This window comes from Crocodylus siamensis, chromosome 6, assembly GCF_052110815.1.
Source record: "Crocodylus siamensis isolate JL-2025a chromosome 6, ASM5211081v1, whole genome shotgun sequence".
NCBI classification, from domain to species: Eukaryota; Metazoa; Chordata; order Crocodylia; family Crocodylidae; genus Crocodylus; species Crocodylus siamensis.
The window spans coordinates 73,913,043-73,939,251 of NC_143400.1; the positions used below are offsets into that span (position 1 = coordinate 73,913,043).

General features: G+C 42.7%; 1 protein-coding gene across 4 annotated transcripts in view; it reads right to left on the reverse strand.

Annotated features, from left to right (window-relative positions):
* The window catches only part of PLCH1 (phospholipase C eta 1), a 215,964-nt gene that overhangs the window by 23,868 nt on the left and 165,887 nt on the right, over positions 1-26,209 (reverse strand). For all 4 annotated transcript variants that reach the window (XM_090053310.1, XM_090053309.1, XM_090053306.1 and 1 more), the window contains 4 exons: positions 20,830-20,991; positions 11,762-11,833; positions 4,459-4,553; positions 3,595-3,692 (listed from right to left, as the gene is read on the reverse strand). In XM_090053310.1, coding sequence (XP_089909436.1) covers positions 3,595-3,692; positions 4,459-4,553; positions 11,762-11,833; positions 20,830-20,991 — 427 coding nt within the window. The remainder of the gene's footprint in view (positions 1-3,594; positions 3,693-4,458; positions 4,554-11,761; positions 11,834-20,829; positions 20,992-26,209) is intronic.

Here is a 26,209-nt window from a genome sequence, read left to right on the forward strand (position 1 = left end):
CCCATGTTCACCGGCTCTGGCAGTGGCAACTGGGGCCTCCAGAGGCTCATGGTAAAGTAGTCCCGCACAGCACGGGGCAGCAGGGATCACCCTCCCACCTGGGACCTGCACAGCAGCTGCTCCATGGCACAGGTGCAGCGTGGATCAGCACGGCACCATGCACCGTCTGGGAGCTGGGGCAGTTCCACCTGTCAGCTGGAGCTCCTGCTTTGATCCCCAGCTCTCTGATCATTCCACTAGTTCTTCCCAGGGGGCATGGCCCCTGATCTGCATGCAGGATTTCAGCAGGCTGATGCTGCCGGCTGGGGAAATAGCCCAGAGCTGCTGGCATCCCCACCTGGTAGCAGCAGCCTGTTCTCATCCTGCATCATCCAGGGGCCCGTACCCCACAGGAAGAGCTGGGGGAGTGATCAGAGAAGGATCGGGAAGCTGGAGAATCAAACTGGGAACTGAGGGAATTTCGTTCAGGGACCTGAACATTCCCCCAGCCCCTGGCTTGATTCCCCAGCCTGCAGTTTGATTTCTCCCAGGTCTTCCTGTGGGGTGCAGGCCCCCAAATCTGCATGCTGGGTTTCAGCAGGCTGCCACTGCAGGCAGGGGCCAGCAGCAGCACTGAAGTCTTCCCAGCGCTCAGCGCAGGCTGTGCCAAGTAGCTGCTGCTGGCCCCAGCCTGTAGCAACCCCATGAGCAGATTGGGGGCCTGCGCTTCCTGGGAAGAGCTGGGGAAGTGATCAGAGAGCTGGGGCGTCAGACTGGGAGCTGGAGAATTTAATCAGGAGTTAGATGTCAATATCAGAGCAGTCCTTCCCCCTCTTCTCCCTCCCTCTCCTTAGTTTCTGCTTAGCTGCAAGCAAGCCTGACTTCAAAACACAAAACATTTTGAAATGTTTCAAGCTCGAAATGCATTGAAACAGCTTTGAAATGATACACCTGTCGAAATTTCATACAGCCCTACCTCATACCTCCTCATTCCATCTCTTGCAGAACTCCCTATTCTATGTGGAACAGCAAAATGAATGGAGCCCAATTTTTCAAAGCAGGAAAGCCCACCTTCCTGTCACGTCTTGCTGGTATGGAACTTGGAGCATTGATTTGGCATTGGGTATAGAGCTCTGGCTGGCAGGTGGAATTTATGAGGGAGTCTGCAGGGCTTTTGGAAGAATGGAAACCACAGGACCAAATGGGCTCCACAGACTTAGGATTAACAGTGCCTTGTTGTTCTGCTGCTCCTGCAGCTTTGCCCTACCTTGCTTTCAAGTGTGCAATGCTAGGTGTTTCCTCTGTGAAGATCTGTGGGAAGACTGAAAATAGGAGGGGATGATACTGGAGCACCAACTTCCCTTTTCAGGACTGCCCCCTGTTCAGCTTCCTGTAATCATGAAAAGATCCTTGCCCAGCACAAACCCATACAGAAGACAGCCTCTGCCCCAGTAGAGCAGGGGATGCCCTTTCCTATGGATCTTTGAGCTATACAATCTCCTACCCAACCCAGGACTCCTAAATTCATTCCATGAACAGAACAAATTCCCTGAAGGCTCAAGCTTTTCTGTGAATAGGCATTCAGGCCTACGGTATTCAGGCCAATAAGCCTTACCTTTCCCTGCATCAGTAGGGATTCTGCAACATTCTTTATTGATACTCACTTCTTGTGGCTGATGTGTTTTTGAATTCAGATTGGTAACTCCCTACAAAGCACTTTTTAAAGAAAAAACAGCCCTCACACTTTTTTTTTTATCTTTCATATAAAGAGATAGATAATCTAATTAAACAGTGCCCCTAAGCAATAACTGTCATTCTCAGATATTTAAAAGCTGCTTAATGGTACCATTTGCATTTGGTTTTACTGCTACTCAGGGAGAAAAATAGACAAAATCTAATAATACAAAATATGCATATTTGTTTAAAGGAACAAGTATTCACTTCACAGTATTTAGGAACACCAGACTCCTACCTCTGACACTAGCCAAAACCAGGTGCTTCAGAAGAAGATATCAAATTCAGACAATCAGTTCGTAGGGAAGGTTTCTTTCAGATCACATTAGTTAGTTAGTTGTTAGCTTGTGCCCTACAGCCCAGAGGTATGGTTCCCTTATAGAAAATATATCTATTCCCTGTGACATTATGGATCGTCTCATTAGCCACATGAATGTTTAATCCTTCTAAAAATGCTGCTAACATCTTGTTTGTAATGACATCTTGTGGCAATGATCCTACTGATTTATTAGGCAGTTTCTAAAGGTTTTTCTTGTATCCATATATTTCCCTAAACCTCACCAATTGCATTTTGTCCTTTGATTATGTTAAGGAGTAAATCAGAACCCAAACTACCTTTTCTGTATCATACACATTCTCACTTATTCATCTTCTCACTGAATAGTCTAATCCTAGTCTGGACCTTGCAGTACTTCATAGTACTATCGCACTATAAATATTAAATAGTTTAATATGATGATAAAACATCACCTCAATCTCCTAACATGGCAAAATCCTGGAAGGTCTTTATTTTCAGAATTCCATGGGAACTTTAATAAATCATGAAAGTCACAAGCAAACTGGAGAAACAGAAAGATGACCTTTTTCAGAGGCACAAAAGGAAGCTGTTTAACCCTCTTTCACTGTTGATAAAGTTTCTTAGTTTCATAGTTGGTAGGGTTGGAAGGGACCTGAGCAGATCATCAAGTCCGACCCCCTGCCATGGGCAGGAAAGGATGCTAGGGTCAAACAACCCCAGCTAGGTGGCTGTCTAGACTCCTTTTAAAGACCCCCAGGGTAAAAGCGAGCACCACTTCTGTTGGAAGTTGGTTCCAGCTCCTAGCCACCCTGACAGTGAAGTAGCGCCTCCTGATGTCCAGCCTGAATCTACTCTCAGGCAATTTATGGCCGTTATTCCTAGTTACTCCTGGTAGTGCTTGGAGAAACAGGGTCTCTCCCATTCCCCACTGGTCCCCCTTGGTAAGTTTATAGAAGGCCACCAGATCCCCTCTCTTATGAAGGCTGAACAGGTTCAAGTCCCATTGCCTCTCCTCATAGGGTCTGCCCTGCTGCCCCCTAATCATGTGAGTGGCCCTCCTTTGGACCATCTCTGATGAAGATGTTGAACAGTGCACCCAAGGACCAAGCCCTGGGGGACCCTACTGCCCACATCCCTCCAAGTCAAAAACAACCCGGCCACCACCACTTTCTGGGTGTGGCCCTCCAGCCAATTTGCAGCCCATCTGACTGTGTAGGTATCAATGCCACAGTCAACTAATTTTTGTATGAGAATGGGGTGAAAGACATTGTTGAAGGCCTTCCTAAAGTCCAGAAAAACTATGGCCACCACAACACTTGCGTCCAAGGATTTTGTGACCTGGTCATAGAATGCCACCAGGTTGGTCTGACAGGATCTGCCTTTAATGAACCCATGTTGGTTGTCCCTAAGCATAATCTCCCCTGTAAAAAAAGTGAGAAGCACTAGTAAGATAGCTGGTCAACTTTTAAAACTTCTCTGAAAGGCAGAAACATTAGATTTCAGGCATTTTTCTCATCAGAATATATAATCAACTGGAAAAGGAATGCTGATATAAATACATTATCTCCCCCACCCCATCTTACCATCATCTATTATGTCTTGAGCTGCCACAGAGTTTGTATACACCACTAAATCAGACAGAGCACGACATAGCTTCATGGTTTTTCTCCGACGGCCCAGTCTGTTGGGAAATATTTGTATCACTCATTTTTGTACACTTAATTTATATTTTTCAAATGTTTAATATTTAAAAAATATTTCTCTCTTTTTTGTCCTTTTCACAATTCAGCAAAAAGTCATATCTGGGCATATTATTGTTAAACAATTATAAATTAACAAACAGGGCAATTTTAAATTAACAAGAAATAAAAACAAAAAAGCAAGCATTGTAAACAGAATTTCCAGCAACCTCTAAAAGATTTTAGGTCACTCTGAAACCACATTTCTCTCTCTCTCATGCATACATTACATCTCCCCACAAACATTCCACCCTTCTAGACATAAAGGACATGGTTTATACTATGGTTCTAGTCATTATATCAAATAACAGTAAAGTGCAAAAGCAGCTTCAAAAAGATGCAGGCAAAAGAGACTTTAGCTGCAATAAATGCTTGTTACATTGTCAGCTGTAATAATGTTAGACAGGGTGTGATGTGCTATTATTCAAACTAAACAATGTTCTGAGTATCATTTAATGTAAAATTGAGCCTGCCTTTTTTCTACTAGGCATGTATTGCTATAGCTTTTCATATTTAGTTTATGAATAATTGCTATTTGCATTTCACTGTAATTGAGTATTGGGGTTTTGTAGTTACCACAAAAATATTTCAACAATGACTTGCTCTTGAGAACAAGCTCCAATAACTTAAGTGACAAAGCACACCATGTCCATTTAGTAGTCAAATGTCTCTAGTTTCCACTGAAATTAAATTATGATACTTTCTGACCTGTGGAGCTGCCCAGCTTCCTTTCCAGTAGAGCTTTGCTGGCTCTCTTCATCATCAGATGTGCTGTGAGACTTGGACCTTGACTTAACAGCTTTCTATTAGACAAATCAGAGAAAGTTTATTCAATGAACCCATGTACCATATAAATCCACATTTTATCATCATTAAACTACAACTTATGTTGCCCCTGGAATACATCATTGACCTGGCTGGTATTTTATAATTTCATTTCTATAATTAAAAATAAAGTTCCAATTTTGAATTAACTGTATTTAAAGTACATAATGGCCATTCACTGACTTCCTTAGTGTTAATCATTAGTGAATATGGGTGAATTCTGGATAGTGTTTCTGCAGATACAAGAATAAAAATGCCTGAGGGGAGAATTGTTGTGTGCTGCCCCTGTGCTCTGAACACTGCTGTGGCAGGCTACAGGTTCATATAAACACAATCTTTATTTCCTGGGACAAATATGGTCCACAGGACACAGTGTAAACTATCAATAAGCCACCAAACAAATACACAAATAGTAAAGCATTAACTCACACCCTGCAATCTTTCCCAGACCCTGAAAGAGTAGCCTAGGTCAATGCCGCAGCCCCTAGCCACACAACCTTCCCACTTTCTCCCCAAGCTTTCTTCCCTGAAAGCTTTTAACTTCCCCTGGGCTAGCCAAGTACTCTCATCAGCTGACCCAATCTTCCTTGGCAGGCCTGCAATCACTTTCTTACTGCTTGCAGCTGGGTTGCAGCCCTTGAGACATGCAGCCTACTTCAACTGCCATCATAAAGTCCATGGACTTCCCACCCTGCCAGTCCTGCAAAAGTTAAACTGTCAGGCTGCAGAGACAGGTCATAAGGGGATTATCTGAATGGACCTAACCTATCTGGGGCTATTTTGTATACTGCCTCACTTGTGTTATGACTTTTGCCATGAGTAACCTGCATGTTTGGCTGTGAAAAAGCTGATGAAAGGAGATCTTATAGGTAGGAGACAAAAGTGAGAAGAGCCACAGTAGAACCAAGAGCTTGAATGATATTTCCAGTAAAATAACAGAAATCTTATTGGGCTTCTAATGTACCATAAAACATTTAATAACAACAAATAATTTTAATAGATTTATGAAAACTGCATTGCTTCTATCTATGACTTCTGAGATACTTACAAGATAAGTTTAACAAATGCATTCATAAAGCAGAGAACAAAAAGTCTCCAGGAAAAAAAAAAATTAGATATCTTGAAGTCTGTTTCTGCTTTCTGAGTTATCCAGTATATGAAAGAATCAAAGTATTCTAGTATCTTACAATGCACATTAAAATTATTATTTCTAATAAAAAAAAACACTAGAATTTCAAGCTCTCTCTTTTACTAAACATCTCTCTTGAATAGCAGTAATGTCTGTCAACTGTTCCTTTTATGATGAAAACAAATAGCCTTACTGGGAATGTTTTCTACAGTGTAGCAATATTCATTGATAACATCTTCAACATTCAAACCTCATGGGAAGGAATCTCTGGAGAAATTCCACCAGGACTTTAACAACTTCCAGCCCTCCAGCAAACTGACTCTGAAATACTCCTCCCAGCAAATTCATTTCTTGGACACCAGTGTGAATATTTGCAGTGGCAATTTTCCACATTATATTGGAAACCAACCAACCACTACAGCTACCTTCATGCCAGTAAGCTCTCATCCTAACCACACCACTAGATCTATCATCTATGTCCAACCTCTACATTACAACTGTATCTGCTCTAATTTCACTGACCCAAACAAATCTATCCTGGCTTGCAGGAAGCTCCCCAACCTCAAACAGTGTCTCTCCAGCAATGCCTGTTCTCACTAAAGCATCAGACCTTGCTCTGGACCCACATACCACCCATATCCCCTCCTCAACACAAACCATATACTCAATGGCCCATGTAATACAGATTATAACACCTGAGGTTCATTTCCCTGCACCTTTACTATTATCATATATGCTATTGCCTGCTTACAGTGCCCCTGTGCTGTCTACATTGGACAAATGAGACAATCCCTACATGTAAGAAAGAATGGACACTGATTTGACATCAGTACCCAAAAAACAGACAAGCCTGTGGCACTTTAACTTCCCTGTACATTCCTTTGCTGACCTCAGAGTTGCTGTACTTAGACAAGAAAACTAAAAACTAACTTGAATGGGAAATTATAGAACAAGAAATCATCCACAAGACTGGACAGTGTTACCTGGATTAGCTTCCGGAGTGGAAGGTGGAGGGGCGGGTGCAGCTTAATTACAGTGGCTTTGAGAGACACTCTAATTAAAGTGCCCTCAGCATCATATGTATTTGCATTCCACGCTTCAAAATGGCAGCAGGGGAGCTTTAGTTAAAGCACCCCCAACCACCATTTTGAAACGCAGCTATTTCATATTTGATATTTAGCATCTCTGCTCCCTGGAGTGCCTTCACAGCATCTGATGAAGTAAACCCACTGCTTATGAAAGCTTATGCTATATATTTCTGATTTAGTCTACTAACGGGCAAATCTACCCTGCCTTCTGCCTGACTTCAAACTAACATAAACTAACAATATATTCAGTGACATTGTAACTGTAGTTCATATAGCTCTTTAATTTCCCCTCTCCATAATGAGATGGCTAACAACTAATTAAGAAACCCTTTCTTTTCATTCACACATTAAGAAAACTACATTCCAGCTCAGATTCACTGATTTTTTAATCTCCCAATACAGTATACTAATAATGCCCATACTGAGTTTATCCTGCTGTTATCAGTGTTGAGAGAAACTAACTATCCCTTTTGTTGCCTGGGTGTGTTCTGTAGTATTAAGCATACACACAGGAGAGTCTGGACTCCTGGATTCTACTCACAGCCTAGATTCAGAAAGGCTATACACGCAAAGCACACAGCTCCCATCATACAGTCCCCACCGAAAATCAGAATATAACTTCTTTGAAAATTCAGAACTATAGACATCAGACATAGAAAATTTTCTCAGGTCTACTCAGACAGTCATCCTTTCCTTGTTGTGTTCTTGTGACAAGATATTTAACAGAATTCACAGTTTTGTTGGAATCTGACGGGCCCTGCCATGAACGCTTCTGCTATGGCCTCAAGCTTGCAACCTCCGGGCTGTCAAATGTGCACCTTAGCACCCACACCACCTCAGCCCCCGGTCTAGAATTGTGATCCATGGGAACTGTGGGTTCTCAACTCCCTTGACAATTAAGCCATTCTTAGGTGCCTAAATATGGAGTTAGGTGTTAACTTTAGATGCTAACATTTAAATATAACATCCTGAATCTTTCTGTGTCTAAACTTACCCCCTAAAAAGCAGGCATACTTAGACTTACTAGCACACAATTCTTTTAGGTTGAGATTATCAGTTGGATGAATCTGCACATATAAAAATATCATTATAATACCTCCTCTTAAGTATCAGTTTAGCTGTCAGCACAAAAACTGACTAAACTGTAAGGGTTAAATTAAGTGTACGTCTCTCTGGCTCTAGTCTGCTATAATCATTAAAAAATAATAATGTTACATTTTCAGTGCATATATGAAGTAAATGGTTATCCAATTAGAATAATTAGTTGAAGTGATTAAATTATTGAAACTTTTGTAGTCCTCAGTGGAGCCAGAAATTTCAGATGATTTCATAATCCGGCATCCATGGAACAGAGTATTTATTTGCTCATCCGTGTGCACAGGTTTACAATGGATAATGTCCATTAGTATGTAGAAGGGTTACTTGCTGAAATCACCTGCATGTTGAATGGATACTAGAACTTATTAGTCACCTTTTGGTTTCTTGAAAACCAGAGGCTCTGAACACATGCACTTAGCCATAGCCACTGATACTGTGCCACATTTATAATTTAATTACAGAAGTAGGGCCTGAATTTCTGCTCCGTTACATAACTTTCTCACTGTCGTAACTTTACTGATTTTATTTCAGTTAAATCAACATGATTAAATAGATTTATGGTGACATAAAACTAGCAGAGTGGAAAATCAGATCATGCAGCTCTACAAAAATGTACGCATTGTATGAAAAGCAAAGCTAAGAAAAACTTACATAAATTCAGGGCCTAATTCTGACACACATATTGAGACTTCCCTTCCTAAAACAAGTAATCTCCAAAGGCCTATTGTGTAGTAAAGTCCTACACATTCATCTGAGCAGGATAGCAGAACTAAATCACAATCACCCTGTGTATAGTGTGCACAGATAGCAAGCCCTTGTTACCAAACCCAGTCCGTTAGTAGAACTCGGCTTAAGTGTTCTAACATGGAACCAGACACTATCTCCTGTGAGTGATTTAACCCTGGTTGCTCCCAGGTTATTTTTCTCCTGGAGTAGCCACTTTTTCCTCGAAGAAAATTTTTGAACATCTGTATACTCAGTTTTTTCCTAGGATAGCACTGACAAACTGAATATCTGTACATGGCCACAGAGCACTCTTGACAAAAACAATAAAAGACAACAAAAATGTGATTTATAGCCATGAAATCTACTTTGTTCTTCCTCTAATTCACATCACACTTTCCATTTTTTCACCAGGCATCTGTAGAAATTTCATGTCTTTAAAGGACTAGGCTTTGCTAAGCTCATTCCTTAATAAATTGAATTTGAAAAATGTTAGCGTTGAGAATTATTTGGCTAAGGCCTAAAGACCTCTTGAGATCTGTTGGCGTACTATGTAGACCCTGGCTGTGAATGTCAACAGGGGTTTTGTGTGTGTAAGAAGTGATGTTCCATGCAACCAGCCTTTTCATACCTTTTCTATAATTAGTCCTCCCATCAGAGAGCTCTGTGTTAGTCTTTTCATTTCAGAAAATTTCCTGTGCATATTGCACTGGGTGAAAATGAAATGCAGGCTTTTATTTGATATCTCCCTTCTAGCAGAGTTTCCCCCCAAGGATCAGTTAGGGTCACAGTGCCTTGAGATGAGAGATCCCATGCTTTTCTTCATCCCAGCTAACTCCAATGGAGGGAGTAGAAAAAGAGAAGTGATGGACTTATGCAAACTTCTCCATACTTTTTTGTTATGTTGCTAATGATGTGCTCTATGATCTTCGGCACTATAAGCTGAAGGAAGATTGATCTGCTTAAGAGAACTAATCTAACCAATAGAAAGCTAGAACATTCAGCACCTTGCCCATATTAAGATCACTTCCAAAATCAGGTTTCATAGTTTCATAGTTTCTAGGGTCTGAAGGGACCTGAGTAGATCATCTAGTCCAACCCCCTGCCATGGCAGGAAAGATTACTGGGGTCAAACAACCCCAGATTACTGGGGTCAAACAACTTACATAAATTCAGGTGAACAATGCAACTTATTGTCCTGACAAGTAATGAGGTACACAATGAATCCTTAACAGATATATGTCTAGATGCCACAGCAATCCTTCTAGGTGAAGCACAGACAGTCAAAAAACCTGAGGCAGAATTGATTCAATCTAAATGGCTTCCTCAAAGATACATAAATTGAACTGATAATCAACTGCACTGACATTCAGTTTTCACTTGGGAAAGCCGGGGGAAGCCTGCACTGACCCTGGCCAGTAGGCGGGTGGCACTAGAGTTTGTATCCCAGGTTGCTGGTCATTGCCAGCCCAGTCAAGTGGGACCTCAATTAGCTCCCCAGTACATGCCCCCAACCCCCCTACTGTCCCCCCCCACAGGGGTTGAGGAGCCCCCTGTCCAGGTGCTGGCCCACCTTGGGGGAGCATCCCTCTCAGGGGGGTTCCCCAGCTCAGGCAGCCCTGGGGAGCTGAGGGAATTCTTCCCCTCCCAAATCCCAAACCTGCTCGCTTCAACCCTGTGAGTCTCATGGATAGCCCAGGGCAGCCTCAGGGAGAGGAAGGAAATTCTTCTGCTTCCCTGTAATTGGTTTTGACTCAGACTCACAGCAGCTGAGGCAAAACTGACTGTGGAGGAGCAGGAGAATTGTCCTCCATCCCCTCAGGCTGCCCTGGGCTATCCATGAGACTCCTATCACAAGCAGCTCTGGGGTCTGGAAAGGGGACAATTCTCCTTAGCTCCCTGGGGCTGCCCTACTGCCTCCCCAAGGCTTCTATGCTAGGCTGCTTGGGCAGCACCTGGCCAAAAGGACTTCTCCCTCCCTCCTGTGGTAGCAGCTGAAGCAATCATCATCTAAGGGGGTGGGATTTCCCTCAGCTCCCCAGGGCTGTGCCCACTTGGCTACAGGTCCCTTGGCCAGGATGGAGGAAGTCCCCTGAGATGGGGACTCCTTGGTGCCCACAACTGCAGGACCTTGGGAACTCCTTCCCCCTCCCTCCTGTTGCAACAGCTAAGGCAAGGACCTGTGCAGGGGAGGAGGAGGTGGGGAACTCCCCCCAGGTCCCCAGGCTGCCCCTGGCAAGGGAGGGGGGCTGCCAAGGGTCAAAAAGCCCCCACCACGGGGCCTCTCTCTCCCCCTGACACTATATATACCCTGACTAGTGGGGTCTGGAAGACTGTTCCCTCCCCCCATGCCATGAGCTGATGGATGCAGGCAGGAGGCAGGCTAGGGAGCAGAGGGGCAGGGCAGTCCTTTCTCCACTGGAGCTGGGGGACTCTGAGTTAACCTGAACCAGGAAGAGATCTGGGACAGAAGTTCCATAAACCGTGTGACCTAAATCTGTTCAGTCTGATACTACATCCAATCAAGTTCATCTTAAATTGGTTTTGGCCATTTTGAAAGTAGTTTATGTACATTGAACTTCTGTTCTGTTACAGGTTTAAGTGAATTTCCAACCACATAAACTGGTTTATGTGTAACTTTTGTCCCTAGCCCAAGGGAGATGCTTTTGAAAATACTGGCCTGTGTGACTTGCCTAGCTTCTCTCTCCTGAGTCTGCTGCAGCATCTGTTCCCTACATGTGAAACACATGCCCTTTCTTGATGTGACACACAGGTGGCCTGTTCTCTGTAAAGTTCATCCTGTAGACACTTTTTTCAGTGAAGACTATTAGTGCAAATGTCATTATTTATACACAATAAAGTAATTCTACATCAGTGAAGGGCAATTCTGTTTCTAGGTCATCCAAGCTTTTCCTATCATCTCACACTAACTGCTGTCACCTTCTTCAGAACAGCAACAAGCTGCAATTAGCTGTAGCTAATCAGCAAATACTGTACAAGAGCAATATTTCCTTATCTGCATTCTGGTGCAGTAGTTAGAAGACAGTCTGAAGTCTTTTACCAAAAATTCAATCTCTGTGACTTCAGAGCCAATTTTTATTAACTCTCTTGACACATAATGGCTATTGGAGACTGTAGTCCTACTTACCTTGTGCTTACCAAAGTTGCCCATTAATGACCGACTATGGGATTTTTTTCCACTTTCTTTTATGTCTGAGTTCTGCAAAAAAGAAAAGTGCACAATGAACACATTGTTCCTCAAACCATCTCACAATTTTTTTTCTCTTTTTTCCAGTCTTCCAGGGCCTTTAAAAACATGTATTTTTCAACGTGCTACAGCTGTTTTTTTAGGGGACATTGGGCTGCAAGTATGAGAATACATTACACAAAGAAACAGAAATTAAACTGAAATTATTAAAGTCTAAACCCAATGTAATGAGCATACATTTAAATGTGCAAATACAATATACAATATTTTTATTCCTACATATTATTTGTGGCTTGGCAATTGGCTGATAGTAAAGGAAAATAGACAAGTAATGACATAACAGTAGTTTAAATCAAACTTAAGAAAAATAAGAACAGAGACATTTTTTCTCTCAACAAGCATTCTGATGGTGGAACTAGAGCAAGGCAGTATTTATTCATACTAGCAGATGAACCTATACAGACTGAATGTAAGAAGTCATATTCATCATTAAAATAGATTCCAAATTCCTTTCTTCTTTGCTTACAACATGCAAATATATAATACTTCCCTCCATCACTCACTTAATGCCAATACATAAGTATTGCTGCCACTTTATCTCCCACTTGTTAATTCTCTGTGGTGGATGGATGAAGAAACCCACATCATCCATTTGAGAACTGGTGGGGTCAAAAGAGCAGCCTACAGCCAGTATCAGAGGTGCTGTATGGTCTACAACAGTGGCACCATCTAAGGGAAGAATCAGATACTTTACCTTTTGATTTGTATTGTGTTGTTCTTTTAGACTAGGGACCCTGAGGTGCCATGAGATCCTTTGAAAGGTGCCATCAGATGGCATGCAATATGAGCACTGTTAGGTATGCAAACACTTACACATGATTCACAATATAAACCCAGAGACTTCAGACAGGAGGAATCCATAGTATCAAAAACATTCCAACCCATTGTAGTCTTCCTGAGTTATTCCTGATAAATCAGTTGCTGTATTGTTTTTCCATAGGCAAAAAACAAGTTAAAGTTAAGAGCTGGAATTTTCTAAGGGGTGCTTTGAATCTCCTGAAGGATTTCTAGAGTCTAAGGAGCAGTGGCTTGAGTCTAAAAAGGTTGAGAACCAATGTTTTAGATCAACTGATCTTCTGGCAACCATACTACAAAGGGCCAGTTTATGCTTCTTCTTACTTTCAGATTACACTGGTATAATTTAATTAGTACTGATTCCATTTTCACACCTAAGCAAATTATAACTAAGTCCAATTAAATTAATGGACTTTCATCTGTGCAACAGCAGTGGCCTTGATCTTTCTTTGGCCTTGGTCCCTTATGTCACTGCAGAAATGATCAGGATTTTTTTTTTATATATATCCATTTAAAAAAGCCAGGTGTCATTGGTGCAGCATACAATTACAGTCAAAACCAGAAAAGTAAGAGGTGCATCTACAATCTTCTATTCCACCTTTTTCAGGCCAGGAACTTGAACCTCAAAACTTCCACAGCCCATTCCTGTGCTTTGGCCCCTAGACTATGGAGCAGCCTTCTGTGCTTTCCTGTCTCCAGCTCTCCTATTGAAACTGTTCTGTAATCAGAAGCTAAAGAGAGGATAAAGGACTGAGGTTCCAAGGATGCTGTGTCATACTCTTTGCAGGCAAATAGTCTAACACAGGGGCAAGTGGCTCTTCTGGAATAAGACAACTCCCCTTGCTTTGATCCCAATGCAGAAAGGAATCTTGACAATCTTTATGGGATAGCATAACCATTTCCTACCGAGCTCTAGTCATCATTTCCAGTTGTGTGAAGTGAGTACAGAGTCAGCATAAAGTGAAGACACCCGTCTAAGTGAATGAAACATTCTGATACGATATCCTTTTACCTGTATATAATTTGGATATATGCAAGGGATATAGTAAGGGAATAGTATATCAGGCTAATCAAATATAATTATAATTGGTCCTAACAGAATTGCTCATGGTTTACACAAGTGTAGCTGAAACTTGATTTGGACGTTGAATTCCTCTCCAGCAAAGAATACTCCTGAATTACCACCAGCACTGCTACCGGCAAATTGTAATTATTCTGAATGGTTAGGCAGCTAACTAGTTCATTTTAATCCTATTAGCATTATGGTGGGTTATCTCTCTTCTTTCAAGCAGACTTTGACTCAATTATTACACAGGTGAGCAGGTACCACATGTTATATTATCTAGAGGCCAATGCCTTTTGTAGGTCCTAGTAATGAACCCATCTGCAAGCAATAGTTAGGTGCTTTAATGAGATAACGGCAGGGTTGTGGGAGGTCTCTTCAGCAAAAGAAACAGATGCACAAGATGACTCAGGAGCTGAACTGGAATTACAAGCAATGGAATCCAGGTGGACTAAAAAGTGATCAGCCATGTAAAAAAAGAAACAACAAAACAAGACAAAACAAACAACAACAACAACAATCAAAAGGCCTGCAGCATTTGAAAGTGCAGGTAACTGAGATGATAAAAGAAAAAATCTCTAAAACACAGGCAGATGCAGAGTGTGCTTGGTAGGCAGCCACAGAAATCCTTATTTCCACCAGTACAGAGCTATCCCCTGGGACATCAATCTGATGATCACTGGCAGTATGTAGCTTTGCTGTCAGAAGACACATCCCTTCATCTGCCTGAAGAGCAGCCAGAAAACCTAAATTTGTTGAAATGTATTTCCCAGCATTTACAGTATGAGTTCACATACTCCCAGTTATTCAATATACAGCTATGGGTTGGAATGCATTCTCTATTATTCATTATGGGCTGTTTAGGCTGTTCTTTCTCCTCCAACAACTAACTTGGTTTTTGTACCTCTACAAAAGGTTTACAGAAAGCTGCTCCAAATAAAATACAAAAGGGAAAATGACACGATGGTCAGGACATGATCATTAAGTGATTAAAATATTTTTGCTGTGGACAGGATCCTCACCCTTTCATGAGTTAGAAATATTTACACAGATTTGATACAAAATGTCAATTACAATTTTTGAAGCAAGTTATAGCTAGATAGATAGATAACAAAGCAGTTTGCAAACACTAATAAATCCTCAAAAACAGCCTCTTGTAAAATAGGAGGGTATCATTAACCTTAGTACTGATATATCTCAACAGCAATGAAACAAGCAGTTCTACTGAAGTGCCTCTGAATCTAACTTGAACCTCCCTGGCAGTGAACTTCTGAGGCAGCACAAAGGTGACATCCAGCTACCTTTCCAGCTCACTGCCATTTTTGTAGTTTTGCAGTATAACTTTGCAACTAGGATAACATTTGGTAAAATTAATGGCATTGAAGATACACAATTTGAGAGAATAAAATTTGACCAGTAAACAAAAGGAAATGGTAAAGCTTCACAATAGATCTCTTTCTGGCACAACAATCTAATGATAGTGATTAGAACAGAGGTTTACAGAGACAACATATACCCGAGCTGGTTAATGAGTTACTGAATTACCAAAACATAACAGAGTTCAAATTCCTCTTTTCAATTTTCTCTCTTCTATGTAGGTCAACAGATTACATCAATTAAACCTCTAGTTATTTCAACTTATTACTGTATTGTTGAGCTTGACACTGCTAAAAGGACCTATAAGCCACACAGTCAAATACAGTACAGTTTCACACAAGCACAGGAGCAAGGTAAAAGATTAATAGAGGCTATAAGAAGGCAATTACTCATATCAGATTAGTGAACCAGCAGAAGTGTTCTCTAAAATTTTGTATTATTGGTTGTCAGCAGTTCACCAAAAGGTCTGGTCCTCTTCCCCAACAGGGGAGAGCGCAAGGTGTTAATAACTTGGCCCATGGACAGGCTTCCCTAGGGGGAGAAAAAGGGGTAGACTGGAAGGCACAGGGAAGAGCAGTGTGGCAACCCTCATCACCCCTGGCTGGAGATAATGTTTCTGCAACAATTTTTCAGTGCTCTAGTGGGTGGTCTGTGAACTTTATGTATACCTCTCTTGATTATATTGTTGTAGTGCTGTAAAGTGCTATAAGCACACATCTGTACATGGCTTTAGGCTTAGTTTCAGGTTGGGGACAGCAGTAGCACTTCAACTGGTATTGTGAGATACTGGTATAAGCTATTATACTGTATTTGTTATGTCAGCATGTTCCTATAGGGGCATGAACCTAGCAAACCTTTGCAACTATAACCCTTTTTGGTTCATTGTTAAAGTGCCCAAACTTATATGTACAGCTACTAGAGCAGCCAGACAGAACAGTTACATTGTAACAGTTGATACTAAATCCTAAGTGGTACCTTCCCCTGCCCTTTTCAAACCAGCTGAAAGTTATATCTGTCCATAGCCTCAGACCTGGTTACTTCCCTTGCTCACAAAAAATCAGGTTACCAGAGAATCACCTTGCTCTAAAGAGGGCTTGAGTAGCTGAAATCTGATTACGTTTAAATCCTGTGTGTTCACCCTCTTCAATCCCACAGGAAAGATTGTGATATGTGGTGGCCTTTGGGGGAAGATAACTGTTGCAGTTGTGGGATGAGGCAGGGTGGAAGGGATATATGAGAAATTTAGCATCAGGCCACAGGACAAAGTGGGGCTTTGCTCTCCTCTTATAAATTCACCAAAGCCAATAGGCCTTAGTTTGGGTAGCTGTCCCCAAATTCTGTTAGTCCTTTTTCTCTCCACCAATCAAGGTTTCCCCACTTCTCATGAGCATTTATGTCTGAAGCATTAACCTACGCAGAATGAAGCCCAAGAGCTCCTTATCCTCAAGGCAGCAGAGAGTTCAAGGAAGACACTATACTGTAGGGGTAGGACTGTGCTAGACTCTTATTGCCAGCCTGCACTGAGTCCTGGTGGAGGAAAATCCCAATTCCAGAAGGGAAATGCTCCTCACAGAACAGTCTACTCCTAATTCAGTTCAATAGATCATTGTTTTCAGTTTCTGATGAATACAGTGATAAATTTTCAAGGACAACAGGGGACTAAAGAGCACAACGTAAAATACTCTTAGCACCAGCACATTTTGCTGTTTCTTAGAAATAATTTGGGGATAGGAAGAAAAACAAAAAAAGGACCAAATATAGTTTTGTAAAATGGTTATAAAAAGTTCTGGAAATAAAAAAGTGTATTACATTTAAGCCGCTACAGGCATAAGCTTGTAACAGTAAATTTTACAAGGTAGATGCATCTATTGATGTAAAGAGTGAGAGAGAGAGATAAATAGTATGCTGTCAATTACAGCAGATTGAGAAATCGTAAATTTCTTGCAGAAAATGTGCAGCATGCACAGGTAAAGTATAATTTTTCATGGAATATGCATGAACTATTACTGATCTTGGCAAACGGGTCCCAGTAGTTCCATGAATATTCTGTGTAAAATGTTACTTTACCTGCACACAAGCCACATGTGCGGCAGGCAGGCACACACCATAGGCAGCAAAAGGCCGGGGCTAATGGAGATTAGCCCCCCCAAATGTGGGGCAGTGGTGGAAGCACAGGAGGCCACAGGGTCACAAAAACACACGCTGCACACAGCCAGGGTCACAGCCCAGCAGCATGTGGAGCACTGCCCATCACAGCAGGCAAGTCTGTGAAGGGGAAGGAGCATGGGAGTTGCAGATCAAGGCCCCCACAGTAAGGGAGGGAGGGAGGCAGAGGCAGGGGCAGCGGCAGGGGCAGGTGCTGGGGTGAATGGAGCCCCAGGACAGGTCATCCAGGGACGCAGGGAGGCTCCCACCGCTGTGCTCACACCAGGGGAGGCACAGGGGGCACCTGCCACGTGGATTTGGCAGGGTGCTACTGTGGGCTGGGCTCTATGCCCTGCTGTTGTTGCCCTGAGAGCAGTGCGATGTTATGTGCCTGCTGCCACCAGGCTGTGCCATGTCTCCTTCCCTCCTGGCAATGGTGTTGCACGGCTCCTGGGGCCATGGCAGTGGGATGCACAGCCCAGCCTGCAGCAGCAGCCTGCCTCTGTCCCATGCACAAATCCAGGGGTTACATATGCCCTGCATCTCCCCTAGGGTGGACGCAGCGGTGGGAGCCCCCTGCATGTCTAAACAAGCTGCCCACAGGCTCCGTCCATCCCATGACCTGGTCTGGGGCCCCATTCACCCCAGCCCCTGCCCCTGTCCCACTCCCTCCTTCACTGTGGGAGCCTCAATTTGGCCTCGCTCACGTCCCTTCCCTCTCCCTCCGCCCCTTCCCCTCTACAGACATACCTACGGGGGGTGGGGGTTGTACACTCAGCTTCTCCCAAATAATATTTTCTCCCTCCACTTACAGCACACACACACACTGCCCCCCCACCCCAAAAGTCCCCAAGCCCTGCCCTCCTTCATTCAGCAGCCTGGCTGCACCCTGGCCACGTCCCTGGCAGCCACTTGCAGGCTGTGGAAGTGCAGGTTTCCCCTTGAAGGCTGGAATGCTGCCAGCCTGCAAAGGAAAACCTGCTTTCACCTTTTTCCTGGCACAGGCTCACAACCCTTAAAAATCACAGTTTGAGGCTAATTTCACAGTATCCACACAGTCCACAAAATCGCAATTTTCTCAGGTCCCTAACGATGGGGTGCAGTCTGGATAAGTTAAAAGAGGTATCAATAGTAAAAAGGAAATCTTTTGTTTTACCTTTGTCTCAATACAAAATGAGTTTCTTGGCAGTCACACGCAATATGTGTTCATGTTGAATTAATTGGTTTAATGGTTTACAAGGAAGTAAAAAGTGAATACCCTCATAATCTGTGGGAAAATATGATGAATAAAAGAAGCAGTTTTGACTTCTTTTTAGTGATGGACCTTTAATTAGCATAAATGTATCTTTAGATACTGTAATTTATGAAAAGGCTTTTCTAATTGTAATTACTGAGGCAGAGATTGCTCCACTGTTAAAAATCTACATATCTAATATTGTTGGGAGGAACCAAATGCTGGGCAGATATTAAAATGTAGCCAGGAATTGACCCTATTAGACATCAATGGTTGCTTACATTTGCAGAATATGGACCAGAAGACATTAAAATCACATAAAACAAATGTTGACACTTCTGAATGCTTATTTGCATTTGGCAAAGAGCAGTTACTTTAAGGATCTGACTTGAAGCCATTTAATGAAGCCATTGCAGAGTAAAGATACTCAATTCCACGTATTTAAAATTCCTTTAAATGTCACTGCTGTTTTAAATGCACATATTGCAGCTCATTTTGATAAATAAAACACAATCTGGATTTTCCTTTCATAAAATAAAGAAGTTCCTGCCATCTTTTAAGAAAAACTGGCTTTGTATCTTTTAAAGCATAATACATGCAAAAGCAATGAAAAAGCTTGCATTAATATTAAGGGTAACTTTTACCCATTCTAAAAGTAGGTCATCATCAGAAATGGCACTCATTTGATTTTTGTACCATTCTGAATTGTAGCTCATGCTGACATGCACTTGCATTTGCAAGCAGTAAATGGATTGTGATGGCATCAGGACATCAGTGAATAACAAATACTAATACCTATTTACAATAGTCTCAATATGAAAATTCAGGGTACTTTCACTGCAATTCACTTGGGCAAATAAATACCCTCATAAAGGGTTTGCCAAATTAGGTCCTAAGGTACTAAGGTCTACTAGCACTAATTTCTAGACCACTGTAATATTACTAGAACTGTCAGAAAATATTTAGCATTACATACAGACATACATAGAGCTCAACATTTGCAAAATAAAGTTTCCCTTCTTTTGTTAACTCAAAAAGAGGGGTGGATGCTACTCTTAGTTAAATCAGTGGTAAAATGGCCATTAATATCTATGATTAAATATTAGATCCTTAAAAGATGGAAATGTATTTTGTTTACAGTATAGAAGAGAATGTAACTAGATAGAAATGGAAGTTATGATGCCTGGAATGAATTCTTACCTCTGACTGTGTGTCAGTTTTGGCAAGCCCTTTGACTTCTCAATATTTCAGTTTACTTCTGGTAAATGGTTACCTACTTAATCCATCAAAATATCTGAGGTTTAATCAAAAAAGGCTGAAGGTTCGATATACATGCTAGTAATTGTGATTGTGTATTTTAACTTTTTGACTGATTTAAGTAAGTAGAATCTTAACTACAGTAATACCAATTTTATGGGGTTTGTTTTTATTTATTTCCTAAGGTTATGTCCTCTTATTTTTCCAAAGTTTAGAAGAAAAAAAATGTTAAGGACAGTTACACAAGTGGAAATATGTACTGGGTGCTGGTGGCAGTGAGACCCCCCACTCTCCCTGAGCTGTACCAGAAGAGGAATCAGTTTGACCTGGTGCTCCCAGAGTATGTATAGGGTGTGTGTTTCAGCGGGGCTTTGTGGCACTTTTATCTAGTAGCTGATTGAATCAGCTGATTCAATCAGCTACTAGATAAAAGCACCACAAAGTCCCGCTGAAACATGTGAGCTATACAGACGTTGGGCAAGCCAGGCCAGACTGACTCAATTTCTCTTCCGGGCATGCACTGTGCTTGGCATGGATGTACACCAAGCTGAAAGTAAAACGTTAGGTTTCTTTTTCCATGTCTGTAAGCACCCTATGATGTCAGTCACTGAAACAGTTCTCCATATATATGCCAATATAATGTGAATAGGAAACTATCAAACTGACAGTATATACTGATAAGACCATATACAAGTTCCTGATTATTTTATATTCTGTAAATGGGCTCGGTCTTGTCAAGGGCCCACTGCTGTGATTGGATCTAACAGCACTGGCTTTTATGACCATCTAGTCTCAGTAATTCCAGTGGACTTTGCCAGAGGAAGAGCTCATACCAGCCCACCGTAGTGCCTACAGTTATATATGGTCATTGCTAGTACAGATAGTTATACACTTTACATCTGACTGTCTCAGAATCCCCTATAAAGGTATTTTTTCTGGAGTTGTTTCCAGATCTTTATTCTAGATAAAGTAACTTTTCCAAGGTTTATTTACAAAACTGCACTGAATTTTATTCCAAAGCAAATCTGCAGCTGTCAAATCTGCCACAACAAATGGAGGAGAAAATAGTTTTTGTACCTGTTTCAGGTTTACATTTAAACCCTCGTGTGTTGCCTTTAACAGTGCTGTCACAGTGAAGCTGTCAGGATCCTCTTTATCCCTGATTTGAGATTCTTTTATTAGTGATTCAAGTTTCTTCCTTATAAAAGATTCTATCTGGTGCTCAGTTGTGCCATTACTCTGAAATGAAGTAACAGATCCTGTTAAAATCTATTCAATCATGCCAATCATTTTTGAAAAAGGCAAATAGACTGTGGTGGATACTTCCAGAAAGGAGCAACCTATTAAAGTTTCCAGTGTTTCCTCTCAACTTTTCTAGGAACAAGCAGAATCATACATTTTCCATTGAAAGATATAGCAACTCATCAGACCATCAGTAACCATTTACAACACCACAAAATGTGTTTCTCTCTGTGATTTTACCCATTTGGATATAACATTAATAACTACCTACTGTCTTAGAGAGGTGAGGAGAATTACCCACCTAATGTGTTTGAGTAGCCCTTTGAAAAGGCCTGTGTTCAGAATTATTAGAAATCTTTCTCTGTGGGATCAGATAGAAGTGATGTTTTATTACCAGGGACCTGGGTTTTCCATTTGCCACCAACCTCCCCCCCGCCAAAAAAAAAACAAAACAAAAAAACAAAAACAACCCCGCAACAAAAAGCAGATTTTCACCTTTAAAGGAGAAAAAAACGGAAAACTGAAGGTTTCCCCTTGTAGGCTGGTGACATTCCAGCCTGCAAGGTGCTGCTGGGGGCTGGGAGGAGAGGAATACAGGGGGCTCCAGGTTTACGTGTGTGTGTACACACATGTATGTGGCAGCCAGGCAGCGGGCTAGAGGGCAGCTCCCACAGCTCCCTCCAGGTAAGTTGTGAGTGTGTTGGGGGGGGGGAGGGGAATAGTATGATTGCCAACTCTGTTTGAATCTACTCCAGAAGATTTCCAGAATGCCAGCATGCCTGCAACACACAACACGAATGTGCCCACGTGCTTGTGTATATATCAGTTATGGATGACAGTGCACAGACTTTATGTCAGGAAGGAAAATGCACATTACTATTACATTTTAAAAACCCACTGGACTACTGTATAAATGAGATTTAACATTTAATATTTATTTTAACAAATGCACTATCACTTATCTCCCAGGTGACTCTCAGTAGTCTTCTGGGTATTTATATCTAATTCCTGGAGATTCCAGGGCAATCCCGGAGGGTTGGCAACCCTAGGGCACAGGTGATGCATAGCAGGGTGGAGGGACACAGGCGATGTGTGATGGGGGTGGGTGGCATGTGCCCCCTGCAGATTTCTGTGCCCATAGTAGGGCATGAGGTCCAGGACTGCAGCCTAGCCAGATCAGCTCCAGGAAGGATCTGCTTTGGTGGTCCAGCAGGTGGGACCTGGTACAGAAGGGACTGCCACACTGTCATGGTCACCAAGGTGAGGCACAGCAGTGTTGGTGCAGAAGCAGAATTGAGTTGTGACCCCTGCTGCTGCCAAGCAGGCAGGGGATGCCTCACCTGGGTGGCCCTGGTGGCAGGGTGCTCCCTCCCATGCTAGGTCCTGCCCACTGTGGAGGCAGCTCCTGCCCAGAGTTACATCAGCCAGGCTGCAGCCCCATGCCCTGCTGTCTGTACAGAAATCGAGGGGGGGACGTGAACCCACAATGCACTGTCTGGATACCCCCAACCCCCGTACACCATCTATGCTCATACCCCTCCATCCTCACACAACCATCCCCTTCCTCACACACTGTGGGGCTAGGGCCTGGGGGTAGGGGGCACCAGATTGGGAATGAAGGGCACCAGCAGGGCTGGGGGTGGGGGGCTGTGGGCTGGGAGTGAGGGACACCAGCAGGGTCACAGGGCTGCGGGTTGGGAGCGAGGGGCAACAGTACGGCAGAGGCAGGGAACCGCCATATCAAAGCTACTCAGCACCACAAAGTGTGTGGGGGGGGAAAACAACAGCTGCTGCTGAACCCAAGCCCTGGTAAGCAAAGGGGACAGGGGGAGCTCTGATTTAATAAGATAAAAAACCAAATTCAAACACCAAAATATATAGATATTTAGAATTATTTTATTATAATGACTGAGGCTCTGATAGGCTTTCAAACTGCTTTAAAATTGTAAATATATCAATAAAATATTGTATTCAACTCATACTTATTTATATAGTGGGATTTCATTCTAATCACAGAAAACAAGGATTTGGGGGTTTTTAATCAAAGAATTTTGGATTTTTTAATCAGAGAATTTTGGATTTTTAAACAGAGGAAATAGATCCCTGTTTATTACCATTATTAATAATGAATACTTATACTATGGTGGCAACTACCAGGTGCACTGGGCCAGGTGCTGTACTAACACAGAACAAAAAGATGCTCCCTGACCCCAAAGTGCTTCAAAGCCTTTTTGATGTAAACAGCAGTGGCCCCACACACAAACAGAAATCTCTCTAGAGTTCTATGATAAAGAGGAGTCAGAGCTGTTCCCCACACTGGAAGATGATGAGATGCACCAGATCTGCAGAAGATAAGAGACCACCAGCACCACCCACAAGATGTCCTCATTAACACTAAGGGCTCCCACTGCCTGGTAACACACCTGCTGTTCCACATAATAGGAGGATAATGAGGGAAAACACGGAGAATGCCTAGTTACTGGTCCCTGATCAATCATTTGTGATCATGAACTACTTGTTATAGTTGGGGGTATACTGTTAGTTGTGTTCAGTGGTAAATCTTCTCTTACACCCTAACCATAAGGGTTATCAGGACTGGGGCATTCAATTTAATGTACTAACTATACTGTAACATTTTTCCTTACTGAGTGTAACAGAGTTCAATGCTGCAGGAAATACAGATAAAATATAACTTCTTGTGTCACTTAATGAACTAGTTTTCCATTTTGCTTCATATACCCAAAGCAAAATTATATCTTTGTATGAAACAGTCTTGTAGAATATATAGCTTAAAATGCATCACATTACATTGTAATCTCAAAACCAATGTTTTTTAAAAATGAAATGAATCATGTTTTCTCCTTTAGCATTCAGTATCTCTATGCTTATATGCCTAAAAGATCAGTCTCTTTATGCAGTACATGAAGAATCACAGAAAACTTTGCTGACTACTTGACATCTTAGTGGTGCCTTGTGAATAGAATAGAAAAAAAGAACTGGCAGGAACATCTGGTCTCTCTAAACGATTTCAGTGGGGAATTTGAATTACCTGTGAAGTGATTCCCAAGTCAGCCTGATTTTTTTTATTCCCAACAGCAGATGCAAATGATGAAGAAGAAAAACAGAAATTTTGGTATAATAAGTTCTTGCAAAACAGTCAGTATAAAGCAGAACTATATGGAGAAAGTTGGAGTGGGAGTGTAGGTATGGGTGTGGGTGCCTGTGCACACTGTAAAGAGAAAGCAAAACCCTTGCATCAGATTCAGACCTGAGATCAATGGAGACCTGCTGATGTGAAATTTGAACTTGACACTTCCTATTTGTTTCTACTACAGACTATTTTCTTCGTTTAAAATTTTAAACCAGTGAACCATGACTGCTTCTGGGCTGGAACATCTAGCAGCTGCAAATAATGCTATGGAAAGGGCTAATTGAAGGAAGAGCAGGGAAAAAAATCAAAGAAGTCCAAAAATCAAAGATGGGGGGGAAAGTAGTCAGAGGAATCAAAAGAAAAAAAAAGAAAAGGAGATAGGGAACCTGATAAGGAATTAATCATTAAAGGTGCTTGTACATGCAACAAAATTGGCCTTTAAAGTGACTTAATTACCCTTTTGTACCACCCTAATGGTGTTGCTATTTACACATTCATGCCATATTATGCTTTAATGGCATTGCTATCTAGCCATTCAGCGGCGTATTTCAATCTAAATGACTGCAAGGTAAAACCCCTCTGAAGTATTTTAGTTTGCTATGTAACAAAGTCCCACAGCGCATGGGGCGCTGGAAGCCACCATGCTCAGAGAAGCTCAGGCTTGGTGGGCTTCCAGTGCTCCATGCACTGTCCCTGCTGCTTTATCCCAGTGCCAGCATACCCAGCCATCCTCCTGCCACCTTGCCACTCTGCCCCAGGGGCAAGCCAGCCATTCTCGGTCGGTCCCAGGCAGCAGGAAGGTGGCAGGGATGGTGCACGGGGTGCTGGAGCCTACCTGCTTCTCCTGTGGCAGGGGGGTGAGCTGCTGGTGAGCCAAGTATTCCCTGAGCTGTGGGGGACCTTGGTCCTTCCCTCCATGGTGGTGGTGCCCTGCAGGTGGCATCCACCCACAAGCACCCACCCTGGGCAGTCCAGAGGGGCGCTGCCACTGCAGAGGGGAGCACTGGGGCTGTGTGACCCAGTGACAGCTTGTGCAGGCAGGCTCGACTGAGGTGTGTGGGGGGGAGAAAAGCAGCGAGGAACCTTTTTTTATTTTCTCTCTCGAAGCCTGCCTGAGCTGTGCAGGGCCTTGTGTTTTCCTCCATGGCAATGGCACCCTCTGGGACCACCCGGGTGGGCTGCTAAGTGGCCAGGTGCTGCCCAGAGGGTGCTGCCACCATGGAGGGAATCACTGGGCCCCACATAGCTCAGGCAGGCAGGGAGGCTTCAAGAGAGAAAAAAACAAAAAAGATCAGGCTCCTCACTACTTTTTATTTTTTTCTCTTCAGTCAAGCTTGCCTGCATGAGCTACTGCCATGTTGCACAGCCCCTGAGCTGTCTGGGGCCCAGTGCTTCCCTCCATAGTGGCAGCACCCCTCAGGACCGCCCGGGCTGGGTGCTAGCAGGTAGATGCTACCTGGGGGACACAGCCACTGCGGAAGGAAGAACCAGGGTCCCCTGCAGCTCAGGTACTGCTCAGCCTGCTGCTGGCAGCTCACCTGCCTGCCATGGGAGGGCAAGAGAAAAAAAGAAAAAGGATTGGGCCCCCTCACACCTGTATATGCAACAGGAGTTTAGTTCTCCCCCAGTTGAAACAGTGGGGTTTTAAATTACACAATTAAAAACCCACCAATTAAAAACTCACCATTTCAATTTAGGGAAAACTAATCCCTCATCACATGTACAAGCACCCTAAAAGTACAGTTGAGGTGTGGAGTTCAGTACATCTTGTGTCTTGTCTCTCTTACCTTTGGCCTGTAAATTGTCTACCTCACCTGAAAGCTTTTCATGGTTTGAGCCAATCTTCCTTTACACTTGCCAGTCAGTCTAGCACACTTTCATTAATAACAACAACATTTTCCTTTCTATCTTGAGTGTCTAAAGCTAGGGTAGGCAATTGTTTGGGTTGACGGCCACATCCACAGCTGCTCAAAGACAGCTTCCTAGTTGAGATACAGGTGCAGACGGGGTGGGACAGGGAATTATCTTTGAAAACTCATAGTAATCATGAGAGGTCCCAGGTGA